The sequence below is a fragment of the Leopardus geoffroyi genome, chromosome B4 (assembly GCF_018350155.1).
Source record: "Leopardus geoffroyi isolate Oge1 chromosome B4, O.geoffroyi_Oge1_pat1.0, whole genome shotgun sequence".
Classification (NCBI taxonomy): domain Eukaryota; kingdom Metazoa; phylum Chordata; class Mammalia; order Carnivora; family Felidae; genus Leopardus; species Leopardus geoffroyi.
Window position 1 is genome coordinate 84,776,799 of NC_059341.1, and position 16,271 is coordinate 84,793,069.

General features: G+C 41.7%; 1 protein-coding gene across 4 annotated transcripts; it reads left to right on the forward strand.

Annotated features, from left to right (window-relative positions):
* The first annotated feature begins 2,251 nt into the window (after nucleotides 1-2,251).
* ATP23 (ATP23 metallopeptidase and ATP synthase assembly factor homolog) lies at nucleotides 2,252-15,741 on the forward strand. 4 transcript variants are annotated; one of them, XM_045463375.1, is made up of 7 exons: nucleotides 2,584-2,652; nucleotides 6,115-6,160; nucleotides 6,315-6,412; nucleotides 6,843-6,924; nucleotides 10,787-10,924; nucleotides 12,526-12,609; nucleotides 15,255-15,741. In XM_045463375.1, exons 5-7 carry the CDS (start codon nucleotides 10,826-10,828, stop codon nucleotides 15,456-15,458), a joined length of 387 nt encoding a protein of 128 aa, XP_045319331.1. In that variant the 5' UTR covers nucleotides 2,584-2,652; nucleotides 6,115-6,160; nucleotides 6,315-6,412; nucleotides 6,843-6,924; nucleotides 10,787-10,825; the 3' UTR covers nucleotides 15,459-15,741. The 4 variants fall into 4 exon arrangements, with proteins under 4 accessions (XP_045319333.1, XP_045319331.1, XP_045319329.1 ...); XM_045463377.1 differs by lacking the exon at nucleotides 6,315-6,412 and having other exon boundaries at nucleotides 2,252-2,652; XM_045463373.1 differs by lacking the exon at nucleotides 2,584-2,652 and adding an exon at nucleotides 10,196-10,378 and having other exon boundaries at nucleotides 5,921-6,412.
* The last annotated feature ends 530 nt before the right edge of the window (nucleotides 15,742-16,271 follow it).

Here is a 16,271-nt window from a genome sequence, read left to right on the forward strand (position 1 = left end):
CTTCTCTAGACTTTCCTTAGTATTGCAGACTCATTACAATAACTTGTAATGGCGTAGTTTTCTATATGTTTATGTGGTAGCTTCCTAACTAGATTGAAAGTTGGTTGTGTGGTCCTGGATACATTATTCGATATTGCTGAGCCCACTTTCTTTATCAGCAAAATAGTGATAATAACACTTATTTTGCAGGGTTGTAGTCAAGATTAGAAATAATGAATTTAAGGTGAGCTCAATAAAGTGGCTTAAAAAACTATTATAGCTTTAGCAATCTGTATTTAGGAGGTGTTCATGTTTTCATATTTCAGATGAATGAATAATCGTAGCAACCCATCCAATTTGTGTGTTTTTCATTTCCCCCCTCTATTAGCCCATTCGTTTTGCCCTTTTATGCTATTTCTTCATGGTTTTCCTTGTAATTACAACATGTATCCTTGACTAAATAAATCTACTACAAATTAGTACTTTTACCACTTCCCAATCAATACAAAGCCAGTAGAACACTGTTTAACCCACGTGACTTTTGCTGTCATTTATTCTACATACATTTTATTTTTATCTTTCTATGTTTTTTTTTTTTTTTTTTTTCTTTTTACCTTTTGACCTCTTTCACCTGGTTCTCCCATTCTCTACTCCCACCTCTGGCAACTACCAAGCTGTTCTCTGTATCCTTGAACTTGTGGGCTTTTGTTTTTGTTTTTTTAGTTTGCATATCTGAGAGAAATCATGGTATTTGTCTGTGTCTGACTTATTTCACTTAGCATAATGCCCTCGCAGTCGCATCCATCCATGTTGTTGCAAATGTCAAGATTTCGTTCTTTTTATTTTTTGACTGGACAATATTCCGTTGTGTATTTATACTGCTATTTCTTCATTCATTCTTCAACGGACACTTAGGTTGCTTCCATATTTTGGCTATTGTAAACCATGCTGCAGTGAACATGGGGTGCATATATCATTTCAAGTTAGTGTTTTTGTTTTCTTCGGCTAAATACCCAAAAGTGGAATTGTTGGATCATATATGTTGGTTCTATTTTTAATTTTTTGAGGGTTCTCCAGGCTGTTTTTCACAGCGGCTTCACCAATTTACATTCCCATTAACAGTGCACAAGGGTTCCCAATTTTCCACATATTCATCAACACTTGTTATTTCTTGTCTTTTAGATAATAGACATTCTGAGAGGTGTGAGGTGATATCTCATTGTGGTTTTGATTTGCACTCAATCTAGATATTTATGAAGCACTCATGACACATAAAGTACTCTTTATAATCCTCAAGGTCTCTTGAACACGAATAATTTCAATGTGTTTCTCACGTAAACCATATGCTCCTCTTCAACCTCATCAATTCTCTTATTATTGCCTTCTCAGTCTCTGCCGTTATGCTTGGTCCATCATAGTAGGTGCTGAAGAAATACGTGAGTTGAACTGGGTAATTTAGTGGAAAAAGAGAAACACAAATTAGTTAAAACCCGACAAGTTGTGACGAAAATGATAACAGATGCAAAGTACTTGGTACGTTGGGAGACCAGGAGAGAATAATTTTGATTAAGATATCTGGGAATACCTTGCAGAGTGGGTAGATTTGATCACAACCTGGATCATAAGGACTGAGGAAAAGGGCTTAATAGATGGAAGTGAGTTAAGGCTTGGAGATGGAAGGAAACTGGTTGTGTTATTTTATCAGAAAGTTATTTGGGGTGGCAAGAGAGTGGGGCGGGTGAATGGGCCCAGGTGAGACAGAAAAAAAGTAGTTGTGTCCCACATTTTGAGGATTTTGAGATGACCAGTCATTCTAATTGCAGCTTTCAAACGTTTCTGAGAAGTACTGCTTTCAATATGGCTTGGGATGTCAGGAGACAGGTGGGCCAGACTGCAATTGGTCTGCTGGTTGGAAAAGGCAAGGGACTGGGACGGTGCCTGAGACCTTCGGAGCTTGAAGGGACTTAGTGGCTAGTACCGAGGAAGGCGTGTCCACAAGGAGGCGGGCTGCATAACCACGCTTACGAGGACGGGCCAACCAAGCCAAGGGGGAGCAGCGAAGCCCACAGCAGTGTCCGAGACGCTTGCAAGGGCACTTGCCAGGCCCGAGTCTTTCGGCCTGTAGGCGATCCAGAGCCCCGCACCCTCTCGGCCCCTGCTCCTCCCTGGGCATCTAGCCCCGCCCCTTCCCGCCTCTTCCCGCCCCTCCTCGTCCCTCCCGCGCCTCTGGCCCCGCCCCTCGCCTGGTCTCTAGCCCCGCCCCTCCCCGCGCCTCTCGCCCCGCCCAGCGTCCCTTGCTGGGCTCGGAGGCCCAGCAGCGGCAAAGTCCTCAGACGCTGTGTGTGGCGGTTACCCTGCCTGGGGCCGGTTCGGCCCGGCACAAGGAGGATCTGGGCGGCCCGGTTGGCGGGAAGGAGGTTGCCTTCCCCGGTCTCATACCCGGCCGCCCGAGGCAGGAGGAAGCAGCGGCGAAGTCTGCGGGCGGCATGGCTGGAGCTCCGGACGAGAGCGGGCCCGGTTCTGCTGCGGGGGAACAGCTGCAGCAGCAACACGTCGCGTGCCAGGTCTTCCCCGAGAGGCTGGCTCAGGGGAATCCCCAGCAAGGGTTCCTTTCCAGCTTCTTCACCAACAACCAGAAGTGCCAGCTTATGCTCCTGAAGACGCTGCAGACAAGTAGGAACCGTGACCCGGAGGCCGGGGGTCGGCGGGGTGGTGTCTGCAACCCAGAGGGCAGGGGTCTCTGGGTTCACCCCCAGGTGTGGCATGAGCAGGGTTCAGGCACCTCTGCGCAGAGTCCGGACAGATTCGGCCTCGTGGGGACGGGGTGGTGGTGGTGGTGGGGGTTTGGGCCTCAGTTTCCCTATCAGAGGTGGTGTTGGGGCCTTTCAGCCCTACTCTTGCTTGTGGATTGAGGGAGGAGTCGGATAGGAGTTTGCCCTTTTCAGTCACACTCACGGGTCTGATAGATCCTCTGATTTCTCATGTAAATTATGCAGCGGTATGGGGACTTCAGCGTGTGGGCGAAGCAGAGTTTTAAAGAGACTCGTTAATTAAGGCATTACTGCCGGCAGCGCAAAAACAGTTTTGCAAACTACCTTCGTTGGAAGGGGTTCTTAACCTTTATGCATGGATGGGCTTCCCAGCGTAGAAACCTCTGAAATGGACTACGAAATCGTGTGCATGCATCTGAGTGCATTTTTCTGGGGAGAGAGTTCTAACTTCATCATATTCTGGAAGAGGCCACGGACCCCCAAAGAGTCAAGAATCACTGCTGTGGGTTAAATAGGGACACAACTACCTACTGACCAATTTCTCCAGCCCCAGGGACGTTACACTAGAGATTTCTTAACTCCTTTACATTGACATGGACTTCCTAAGTTTACTTCAGATACATTTAGAAAATCGAAGTCTTAAACCTACTTGTCTGAAAGCAAGGTTACTATTTCATAGCTGGCCAATCACAGTTCAAAAGCCAACCACCTAGAGATTTTCCAGCCTTCTTGAGTTTATCCGCATGTTAGGGAATCCAGGGAGGGGGGAGGGGAAAGGGGCTAATGGGAATGATGAGGTTGTATTCACTTGGAAATATGTATCCAATGCCTCCTAAGTTCTGGTGTGGGGAAATACAAAGATGAGTAAGGGTCTGGACGGTGCATTTTAGAGGTTGAAAGTGGAACGCAGTAGAAAGACCTGGGCTGCAGAGTTGGATATAGGTTCAGATCTGGTCCCTCTCCTTATCAGGTGTGGAAGACTGACTTAACTCTCTGATCTCCTTTATCCTTATCTGCACACACAAAAAGGGAAGGGTAGGGATAAAAATACCTCTTTTAGGGTTGTTGTGAGGAATGGATTTTATGAACGTAGATTGCGACCATATCAGGAGCTGAGTAATGGCTAACTGTGCTTACAGTGGAAGAGACAAACAGTGGAGGAGATGTAGAGAAAGGATGTGAGGAGGGTGGCGAGCTGAGCATGAACCCCAGTAGGAATTAGCAAGTCTCAATTAGTAAGAACCCCTGGAGGGATGCTGGGAGAAGTGTCAGTGGTATTAAAGCATCAATTTATAGCTTTACAATCCTAAACCTGGGACCCGGCCTCAAGGGAGATCTTTGTTCTCTCTCTCTCTCTCTCTCTCTCTCTCTCTCTCTTAAATTTAAATCCAAGTTAGTTAGCATATAGTGTAATGATGATTTCAGGAGTAGAATTTAGTGATTCATCACTTACATCTAACACCCAGCGCTCTTTTTTTTTTTGTTTTTTGTTTTTTAAAGCAAATCCATTCTAAATACTGCAGGTCCTGTCTGAACCACTGTGCTCCCTGCAATAATAATAATAATAATAATAATAATAATAATAAACTATTTTATTTTAGTAAGAGTACTATAGACTTTGGAACCCACTTCAACTTTGTAAAACTCTCTTAGTTGCTTGAATAATAAAACACTTAATATGGTTCTTGATGCCTGATATACACTAAAAACACTTATTACTAATAACTGTTTTACTGTTCATACTCTTAAGAGGGGGCAGTTAAAGTAGTAACCTATATCTGTCTTTTTCATCTCCCTACTTTTCTTTTACTCACTTGTTTTTCCTTTCAGCACTTAAAAAAAAAAAAAAAACCTTGGTTTCGTTTTCTAATTTTTTGCCTATGTCATATGGTATGCTGTGCATTTGTGTGCTGAGATAAGACCCCTATGTGGAAAGTTGATATTAGAGGCATTTGGGTTTGTTTTCCTTTCCCGTAATTATTACAGGCTAATAGATGCTTAGAAGTGGAAGGTCCTGGGGCCCCTGGGTGGCTCAGTTGGTTGAGCATCTGACTGCAGCCCAGGTCATGATCTCGTGGTCCGTGAGTTCAAACCCCACGTTGGGCTCTGTGCTGACAGCTCAGAGCCTGGAGCCTGCTTTGGATTCTGTGTCTCCCTCTCTCTCTGCCCCTCCCCCACTTACGCTGTGTCTCTCTCTGTCTCTCAAAAGAAGGAAAAATGTTAAAAAAATAATTAAAAAAAAAAAAAAGCAGTGGAAGGTCCCACAGGAGTTTTCTAGGCCTTCTCACACTACACTGGAAAACCACTGTGCCATCACTGACTAGAGAGTTTATACACCTCTGCTGGAACAGGTTACCAGTTCTTCGAGGCTCCTTGTGGCTACATGTATATCGTAGTCACAGCTTTAATTGTTGGGAAATCCTTTCTCATACTGTAACTTCTACTCTTTGGTCCCTGTTCTGCTCTCTGAACAAATATTATCTGCATCTATTCCCACACGGCAGCCCTTCAGATACTTGAGGCCATTGTGGTCCGAGTTAAGATTTTTATTCTCCCTTCCACCTCCACATCCACAACTCCTTTCTTGCTTCTTACTGAGCATAGTCCTGTACTGTTCTAGTTGCCTTCCCCGGGGAAGAGCTGAAGTTGGCTGGTCCTGTTTAGAGTGTGGTACTTAGAACGGGACACTGTTACCCTGCGGTCTGATCAGGAAAGACGCCAACGAGCCACTGACTCCCTTCCTCTCATCTGGATGCTGTGCCGCAGTTCATTTCTATGGAGAGGCCCCAAATTCCCTTATTCTTTTGGTATATGCTTTAATACAATGTTTTTGATCATGTAACTAAACATGGGCTTTACAAGCATGTTTGATATCATTTGAGATGTTTAGATGTTTAGTAGTACCCATCTTGGTATTTGTGTCACAGTTTTATTTCATTAAGGACTTATTTTTATGTTAATTTAAGCTTGTCTTTTCATATCCATCTTTTACCAGTTTTAAGACAGTATTACTTCATTAAGATTTGTGGCTTACTTTTCTTTTTCTTTTTTTTTTTTTTAATGTTTTTTTACTTATTTTTGAGAGACAGCAAGACAATGTGAGCAGGGGAGGGACAGAGAGAGGAAGACACGGAATCCGAAGCAGGCTCCGGGCTCCGAGCTGTCAGCACAGAGCCCGATGCGGGGCTCGAACCCACAAACCATGAGATCATGACCTGAGCCAAAGTCAGATGCTTAACCGACTTAGCCACCCAGGCGGCCCATGACTTACTCTTTCATAATATCCTATACTGCTTTTTGGAGAATTTAATTGGTGCTCTTTTTTCCTGATTAGCATACCTAATTGAATCAAATATCTTTCTAGATCCCTACGTCAAACTTCTACTTGATGCCATGAAACACTCAGGTTGGTAAGTAAATCTATTTAAAGTGGTCGTCTGTATTCCGGCTGCTAAAAACAAACAAACAAAAAACACCCCAATCTGCAACTTCTGACAGTTTTTCACTTCTGGCCACAAAGCCTTTTCCATATGGTAGGTGTTGGTGATTCTGCATTCTTTCCAGACAGGTCTGGCTCTCTTCAGACATCTTCCGCCCTAACTCTAAATCTCTGGCTCTACCGTTCACCTCCGGTATTTAGTAAAGACCACACTTAAAGTCTTGTAAGTAATTACCAAACCTGGCTTTCCCGCTCTACCAGCCTCAGCATCGTCCTTCATGGAGAAGAAATCCCGGCTTGTTATGTAGGAGCCTTCCGGGTGTTGTTGAACCTTGAGGAAATTAGAGAAAGTGACGTCTGAGGTCCACTTCTTCACAGTCTGGCCCAGGGATAGCAACTCCAGCATACTTCCAATGTGGCCTTAATCAGTTGACCAGATGCTTGATGGAACCTCGTCATGGGAGTTGAACTAGGATAGATTTTGCAGGGATGATTTCCTTATTTTACAGATGAGACAACTGAGTCTTGAAGGCGTTAGTTTTGAAAGGGCTTGATGATACGGGGCTCCCGACTCCTTGCCCAGGGCTGTTTCCCTCGCACCGCTTGCACACTGCTTTTGCACATTGTTTCTTTAATCCATTCTTGCCTTTTAGTGCTGTTACCAAAGAAAGACACTTTTCTTGCGAAGACTGTGATGGAAATGTCAGTGGAGGTTTTGATGCTTCAACATCTCAGGTAGGTATTTTTGCCAAGTTGTTCTCTTTCCTGATGTTTGCTAAGCACCTTCCACATGCTGGGCGTTCTGTTTGGTAGACTTTGTGTACGATTCAAAAACTGAATCTTATGGTTCTTACTCTTAAGGAGCTTATGCTTTCCTAAGGGAGATGAGCCACGAACACAGAATGATAAAAATTTGAGGGAGGTTAAACTATTTTACGTGGGTGTAATTACCACAATGGGACTGTGATATGAATGAAAAATACCAACAGATTCAGCTAGAGCATATAAAGCTTCTTCAGGGACAAAGAAGACAAAGACTGTTGCCCACGGAAGGGGTATGGTGAGCAAAGGTGGTGTATTGGGAAAGGACAAAGTATATTTAGGGAATGCCATGTTGTCTAGTGTAGCAACTGTCTCCTTTGCACAGGTTGCTCCGTCTGGCAGGCTCCCTTCCCCACCCTCAAATTTAGCTCCTAGTCATCCCTGAGATCCTCATTTAAACATTCCTTCTGCAGAGAAGCCTTTCCCAATCCTCCAGACCAAGTCAGGCATTCTCATTGTATGCATTCATGACATCTTGGATTTTTCTTCATGACACCTGTCACTGCACGTATTTAAACATTTTGGCAACTGTTTGATTAATTTCTAGGGCAAGACTGTGTGGGGAATATGGGGAAATAGGGTTGGAAAGAAAGGTAAGCTGTATGGTGGGAGGTTTTGAATGCTTAAAGAGTTTCACCTGTACCTGGTGAGAAGTGATATACCTTTGAACATTTTTGATTAGGGGAATAAGGTTTCTCATTTGGAAAATATGGCTAATGATTATATCTGTCTCATAGAACAGTTATTAGAATTAAGTGCGATACCTCATGTAAGGTGCTTAGCATAGTAAGTGCAGTAAGCATTCAATAAATATTATTAGTTTTAGGTAATTGGAGAGTTTTGACAGTATCTTGGAGTTGGTAGAAGAATTATATTACCCTCATGTGATGAGGGTGGATGAAGGTTTTATAAGTAACACCTCCCATCTTGAACATATCACCCTGTTTAACAATACTTACTTGTTTTCTCCTGGGGAATTTTATATATATTTTGGTTATTTATAGCTGTTTCACAGTAATCATGAGGAAAAAAAAAAACAAAACAGCATAGGAGTGAGAGGTCTGGGTCTTGGAGTCTGGTAGAATTGAGTTCAAATCCAGTTCCCCTGCTTATTGGCTGTGGGCTTGGGCAAGCTGTTTGCCTTATGCTCAGTTTCCTCATTTGTAAACTGATAATAACAATCCCTAATAGCTCTCAAAGTGGGTTTTGGTAAATTCATTCCCCCCCCCCCCCCCCCCCCCCCGCCTTGGGGTTAAATAGAGTGGACATTTTGAACTTGTATCTTACTTCTCAGTAGTGTTGAGCATAGTTGGGCACTCCTTTTATTTTTTTTTAATTATAATTTGTATTGTGAAGTGTCTCATTCACACAGAAGAGCAAGAAACCTATACGTGTGCTTTTGGTCACAGTAATAAAATGAGCACCCGTGTTTTAACTGCCACCAGATTTGAGAAATAGCACATTGCCAGGATTTCAGAAGATTGTGTGCCCCTCTTGGATCACATTTCGTCTCCCTTTCTTACTCTGACTTTTGTGATAATCATTCCCTGCTGTTCCGAATAGTTTTACCATCTCTGTGTACAAACAATGTGTTATTTAGTTGCCTGGCTTTTAAGTTTTATACAGGGAATATTTTGAGTTCTGTGTGATACTTTGTAGTTTTATGAAATCACGCAGTAGTTAGTTTCCCGGAACAGTTCTTTTGTTGAGCGTCCTGAGATTCTTCCATGTTGTTGTACACACCTCTGGTTTGTGTAGTTTGGCTGTTGTATAGTGTTCCTCTGTATGTCTGTACTGCAGTTTACCGTATTTATTGTTTCCAACTTTGTTATTAAGAACAATACTGCTGTGAATATTTTTCACATCTTCTCCTGGTGCACATGTGCAAAAGTCACTCCTGTGTCTATGCCTAGGAACAGAATTACTGGGTCATATAATATGCATACACTTGGCTTTAGCAGGTAATGTCAGACACTTTCTTCCCCTGGTTTCCAGTATATGACCCTCTTTGCCAGCTCACCTCCCTCTACCAGCTGTTACACGTGGAAGTCTCTTAATCCTCGGTGTTAGATCCCCTTCTTTTCTTCCTCTGTACTCTGCCAAGGGGATCTCATTTCTTTTCCTAGGCCAGAGCTCTCTTTTGAACTTTACATCTGTATATCCAGATGCCCACTTAGTACCTACCCTTGGATGTCTTAAAGGCACCCGAGACCTCACAAATTTGTTCGAGTCCAAACTGATGATTTATACCATCCCCTATCCCCACCCAACCTGGTGTTGTAGTTTTGCATATCTCAGTGAATGGTACCACCATCTATCCTGTTACCCAAGCTAGAAATGTAGAGATCATCCTTGTACCTCTGATTCCCTTCCCATATTCTATCACTAACTTTTGTCCAATTTGCCTCCTAAATATTTTATTTTTTGGGGGGGGGGGTCTTACTGTCCCTGCTCAGGTACCATTATCTCTTGCCTAGAATACCTCATTAGCCTTCAACCAGTCTCTCGGCACCCAGTTTGGTCATCTGCTTATTTTTACAACTAGAGTCAAAGGATAAAAACAAACAAAAGCACCTCCCTGTCTCACTACTCCCTTTCAGTGACTTCCCACTGTTCTCAGGATACAGGGTGATTTGGCTCTAGCCGACCTCACCAGCCTTATCTCATGCCTGTCACCTGCAGCTCTGTGCTTCAGCAATACGGGCCTGCTTCCAGCCTCTCGTTCTGTTCCTTAAGTGCTCCTCTCCTTTGCACAGGTTGCTCCGTCTGGCAGGCTCCCTTCCCCACCCTTAAATTTAACTCCTAGTCATCCCTGAGATCCTCATTAAAACATTCCTTCTGCAGAGAAGCCTTTCCTGATCCTCCAGACCAAGTCAGGCATTCTCATTGTATGCATTCATGACATCTTGGATTTTTCTTCATGACACCTGTCACTGCACGTATTTAAACATTTTGGCAACTGTTTGATTAATTTCTAGGGCCATTAGTATATATTATAAATTTTAATTAAAAATTATAAGTAGTAGATCTCAATAAATATTAGTTGAAGGATGAATGTTGGATGAATGTATATATCATTCATGTTGGATGAATGGCACATATCTCAGTGTCTGGAACATAGTAAGTACACAATAAATGGTAACTATTATTACTAGGATCCCTCATGTCTTTATTATTCTTATAGGGTCCTGCTCAGTGTGCTGTTGGCTTTTTGCACTTCTTTCTGAAGGTCTTTCTGAGGATTTTTCCTGGCAATTCTAGTAGAATGAGACAGTGGTGGTCATTCATTGTTGATTCATTGCTCATTCAGAAACTTGATAAGAAGCAGTTTACATATATTCTCATTTAATTCTCACAATTCTCTGAGGTAGGTACTCTCATGATCTCCTTTTTATAGTTGAGGAAACTGAGGCACAGAGACAGAGGTTAAGAAACGTGCCCAAGGTCACCGAGTTAGTAAGGAGTGGGGCTGGAGTTTGAACCTGTCTGCTGCATTCCAAAGCCCGCTCCTAATATGGTGCTGTGGAGTCCACCAGCTCACCGAGAATGGCATTTAAGTGCTGCTGTAGTTGAGAGAGAAGAGGGAGAAGTTGGTCACTGGGAAGGCTTAATGGAACGGGTACATTAGAGCCAGACTGTGATCAGTAGGTAGGTAGGTGTAGGGTTGAGGGAGTAGGGTGGGTGAAGGCTCTGCCCAGCTGGTGAGAAGATGGGATTTACAAAAAGAGAGTGGATATTATAAATATGGAACTTCCCTTATTTTGTTGCCTCCTAGATTGTTTTATGCCAGAACAACATCGGTAATCAGGCCCATATGAACAGAGTGGTCACCCATGAGCTCATTCATGCGTTTGATCACTGTCGTGCTCACGTCCACTGGTTCACCGATGTCAGACATTTGGCCTGCTCGGAGGTGAGTCTTATCGTAAAAGATCTTCTTCCCCCTGGAGCACTCTGAGTTTGGATATTTTATTGAAGCATAACTTACTTAAACATATTCCTTTTCTTACTGTCGTGGCTCCATGCCATTCTTAGGTTTCCGTTTTTAACGACTGAACACAATTTTGAGACACGAGACATTTTAAGCATCTTTTTAGAATTGTCTGAATTATAACCTTTAAATTCTAATACTAGTGGTGACTTGATAATTATAAACTATTTTTCCTTCTGTGGATTCTTACTTTGTTCACCACAGTCCATTGAGGTAGATGCTACCATCCCCATTTTATATATGTCGAAAGCGAGGCATTTTTTAGATCCATGGGTTCGGAAGTGTCAGAGGCAGAATTACAACCCGAGTTCTTAACTGGTTTGTTGTGCTCCCTCCTCTAGGTAAAGCTCTTTGCTTGCCTGAGAGTAAAACATTTAGTCTCAAAAATACAACGTAAGAAGTTTTTTTTTAGTATTAAGCACATTGGATTGTTCTCAGAAGCGCGATATGTTTATGCTCTTAGATGTATGTATTTAATACTTGGCATTTCATTAATTGAAGAGTGCAATGTGCTGAGAAGTTAAAAAAAACGAATATACATTTCAAGCTGATGCTTTATAACTCAGATTATTTTCTCTTTCCCTTGAAATGAATAAGCAGCCCCATTGCATCTAATTACAACTCATATTATTTGGAGAGTACACTGAAACCTGAGTTTTTAAGTAAGTCTCTCTCTTGGGTGTTATGAGAATGAATGCCTGTGAGCTAGTTCAAGTGTGTTAGGTGCCGCGAACTCCTCAGAGGAACGAGGCCATGGTATTGTAAAAGTAACAAGAAGTGGGCCATTTCTGGCTGCAGTGCTTTGGCAAAAATGTGGCCAGGTTGGCCGTAGCATCTATGTCGGTAGTTAGAAGACTGTTTCATCTATTGAAGCTGCCTTTTACCTTAAAAATATAGTAAATTAGAAAATATGCCCTAACTTCAGGCTGTCATGCTCATAGCATGACAGGTGTAGAATGTTCTTGATTCTTTGAAAAATTAAGAACTTAAGTTTCAAGAACTTAATTTTTCATAGGACAGTTGATGCCCTGGAGGAAGGCATGAATTTACACAGGCTTAAGGGAGGTTCCAAGAGAGTTGCGGTATTTTGGGCTAGCGGTAGGAGGTTCATATTCTCAAAGAGTCTTAGATACTGATGTATTCAATTTTAAGCTCACATTGAAATTCGCTTTGTAGACCTTTGAAAGCATGCTTTCTTGAAGTCCTTTTGGTAATATATAGAAATATATCTTGTAGAAAGTGTGGACTTTAACTCTGACGTCCAACTTTCTGACTTTTGGTTCCAAAAGAAATTAGTTCTTTCAATAAGGTTATTGTATAAAGTTTTGAAAATTCCCTTTGCTAAATGATTGACCTCCCCCCGCCCCCCGCCAGCCCATTTATTCTGCATTGTCTAGCATAGCTCATAGATATCTGCTCTTTAAAAGTCTATTCTCAGAAAAACATGCTAATGTTAGATTCTCTTACAATTTTTATAGAGCATGAGCACTTACTTTCCTTTTGTTCACCTGTCTCTGTGATAGGTTCGAGCTGCTAACCTTAGTGGAGACTGCTCACTTGTGAATGAAATATTCAGGTTGCATTTTGGATTAAAACAACACCATCAGGTAAAACTAACATATGAAATCGCTTACCCTCCAGAGTGCTATGAATGGAAATGATGAATAAAGAAATGAGAAGCACATTTAGCATTGGAAATTTGAAAGAACTACTTATATGGAAAGAATACAAAATACATACTGTGTAAGGCAAACAGATGGAATTTAGTTCTACTTTTTATTTTATTATTATTATTTTTTTGTTTAAAAAATTTTTTAAGTGTTTATTTTTGAGAGAGAGAGACAGAGAGAGACAGAGTGCGAGAGGGGGAGGGGCAGAGAGGGAGGGAGGACACAGAATCTGAAGTGAACTCCAGGCTCTGAGCCATCAGCACAGAACCCGATGCAGGGCTCAAACCCATGAATTGGGAGATTGTGACTGGAGCCGAAGCTGGATGCTTAACCAACTGAGCCATCCAGGCGCCCCTAGTTCTACTTTTTAATTATGGGTGAGCTGTGTGACTAAGTGAGAGGTTTTAATAGTGAAAAGAACTACAATCTTGTTCTTGGGGTACTTTTGGAAGGGGGGGGAGATAAAGAATGGACGTGAAATCACAGCCTGTCTTACTTCTATGCAAGCAGTACTGGACTTAAATTTTGAAATGACCACAGTATTCTTGAGTCAAAAAGTAATACCTTTTGACAGAGACTGCCCTGCCACACAGATTACGGCTGGTAGCACCCCTTTCCAGGCCCGACGGTGTGGTAGCAGAGCTTTGAACTGGCACAGACTTGATTATGATAAGTCTCTCTTTTTCCCTTGGGTAGCAGCAGCAGAAAATGAATAGAACTAGCAACAGGATGGAAAATATATGGAGGTAGCAGGACCCTGCTACCCTACGTGAGAGAGAGAGAGAGAGAGAGAGAGAGCGAGCACGTGTGTGTGTGTGCAGGAGTGAGCAGGGGAGGGGCAGATCGAGAGGGAGAAGAGAATCCCAAGTAGGTTCTGTGCTGTCAGTGAAGAGTCCAACGTGGGGCTCGATCTTACTGTGACATCATGACCTGAGCCGAAATCAAGAGTCAGACACTTAACCGACTGAGCCACCCAGGTGCCCCTGAAATTGTAGTTTTAATAGAAATATATTATATTTTGAGAAGAATTAAACCTGACCTGTGGTCTATACATGTGTCTTCCAAAACTGTAGCTCCAGGAGATAAGTTTTTACCGTGCTTTTTCTTCCTGGAAGGGAGAAATTTCCTCTTTCTGGCAATTGTTGTCATAGCTCCAGGTGGTTCTTCCTCTCTTTCTTCTTCCTTTCTGCCTGGAGTGTATTTTTAAGATCGTTGGTTAGTGTAATTTAGGTCAAAAGCACTGATTTATGTTTTCATACTAGTGAGCATCTCTGGCTCAGGCATGCTAACCAGGGTGAAATAAAATAGGGAACACACATAGAAAATGAATGATTGACAGGATGCACAGCCATAAGAACCAGTATTTGGTTATTTTTCATGAAAAGGTTAAATGCTATTCTTTTGAGCTTTAGTTTGGGCCTAGTGGAGAAATAAATTGATTTAAAAGTCTCCAAGAATTGGAATGGCAGGACCTAACATATTTAGGATACTGAGAAATTCTAGCCTATTACTGTGTAACATTAGATAAATTATTTTCTTAGGTACCAATTGCAAAGAACGCTCAGGAAAAAAAAAAGTTGTTTGATTTTTTTTTTTTCCCCCTGAAAACTTAAGACGCCTTTAAATTTTGTGTGTGCATGTGTGGTTTCCTCTTGCCTCCATGGGAGAGTGCCCCTCTCGAAGGAAGAGTTATCTAGTATGGGCCATCTGAAAAGTAGAGGAGAGAGACATAGAAGTAAAGTATGTTTTAAATCTATTTAAATTTTATTAAAAATCCAACCAGAACCTTATTTATAGAGTTTTGTTTTGTTTTGATATTTGCAAATTGGGACTGACTGTTTGTTGGACTGCCTGTAACTTCAGAGAATGACGTCTGGTTATATTACTGGAAATGACGAAAAAAATGGAGGAGGTCTTACTTATACCTAAATAATTTTAGACTGAGTTTAACATATTCCATAATTTAAGAATTATGTTTCTACTTTCTTTTTTTATATTTTATTTTATTTTATTATTTTAGAGAGAGAGTGAGAGTGCAAGCAAGGGTGAGGGGCAGAGGGAGAGAGAGAGAGAATCTTTTTTTTTTAATTTTTTTTTTTTCAACGTTTATTTATTTTTGGGACAGAGAGAGACAGAGCATGAATGGGGGAGGGGCAGAGAGAGAGGGAGACACAGAATCGGAAACAGGCTCTAGGCTCTGAGCCATCAGCCCAGAGCCTGACGCGGGGCTCGAACTCACGGACCGCGAGATCGTGACCTGGCTGAAGTTGGACGCTTAACCGACTGCGCCACCCAGGCGCCCCGAGAGAGAGAATCTTAATCAGGCCCCACTCTTAGCACGGAGCCCAATGCAGGACTCGATCCCACAGCCCTGGGATCATGACCTGAGCTGAAATCAAGAGTTGGACATTCAACAGACTGAGCCACCCAAGCACTCCAATGTTTCTTCTTTAGAATGACATAAATTTGTAAAATAATATGAAAGGGAATTAATTCTGACGTGGTTAGACATTATATAAAATATTATTTTATGATTAAATTTTCATATAAAATTAAAGCCACATACTTTTCTTTCTCCTTAGACTTGTGTGCGAGACAGAGCCATTCTTTCTATCCTGGCTGTTAGGAATATCAGCAAAGAAGTAGCTCAAAAGGCGGTTGATGAAGTTTTTGAGTCTTGTTTCAATGACCATGAACCTTTTGGAAGGATCCCACATAACAAGACTTATGCAAGATATGCTCATAGAGACTTTCAAAACCGTGATCGGTATTACTCAAATATATGAAGACAATGACATTTTATGTTATGGAGCTTCTGTGATCATGAAGAAAATATTGTTCTCAAGTGGACAAATATATGAAATGTAAATGATCAATTAAATACATTTGAAACACAGAAGATGCTGATTCTAGCGTATGTTCAGAAAAAGTGGCTGTGGTAAAAGTGAAACTGCCTTAAATTCCAAGGCAAAAATTGTAACTTTACAGTTAGCCATTTGGTAAATAAGGCAAATAAATTACATTCTTGTATTTTCTATGTTGTACTTGCGTTTTTTTATTATTTGCATTTTTTAAAAAATTGTGATTTGTTTTTATTACATGTGGTTATTTTAAAATTTGATTATGGGGGCACCTGGGTAGCTCAGTTGGTTAAGCAACTGACTTTGGCTCAGGTCATGATCTCATGGTTCATGAGTTTGAGCCCCGCATCAGACTCTCTGCTGTCAGTGCAGAGCCTATATTTGGATCCTCTGTCCTCCTCTTTCTGCCCCTCCACTGCTCATGCTGTCTCTCTCTCAAAAATAAATAAACATTAAAAAAATAAAATTTGATTATGAAACCTGTGAAGTGTGCTCTTGTATGAAGTTGATAGGTGACTACTTTACATTAAATGTAAAGAAAAATATACTGATTTCATTACAGGACATTTACTGAGATATTGCATGATCAAAGTATGTAAGGAATGAAAGTTGGGAATGATTTCATTCAATGATCAATGCTTCCCTTCTCCCTGTTCTTTCAACATGTATGTTGGGACCCTATGTCTTAATTTTCTGGGGACAGCCCTGATTAGACTCTTCTTTTGTAAAGGCAATGCA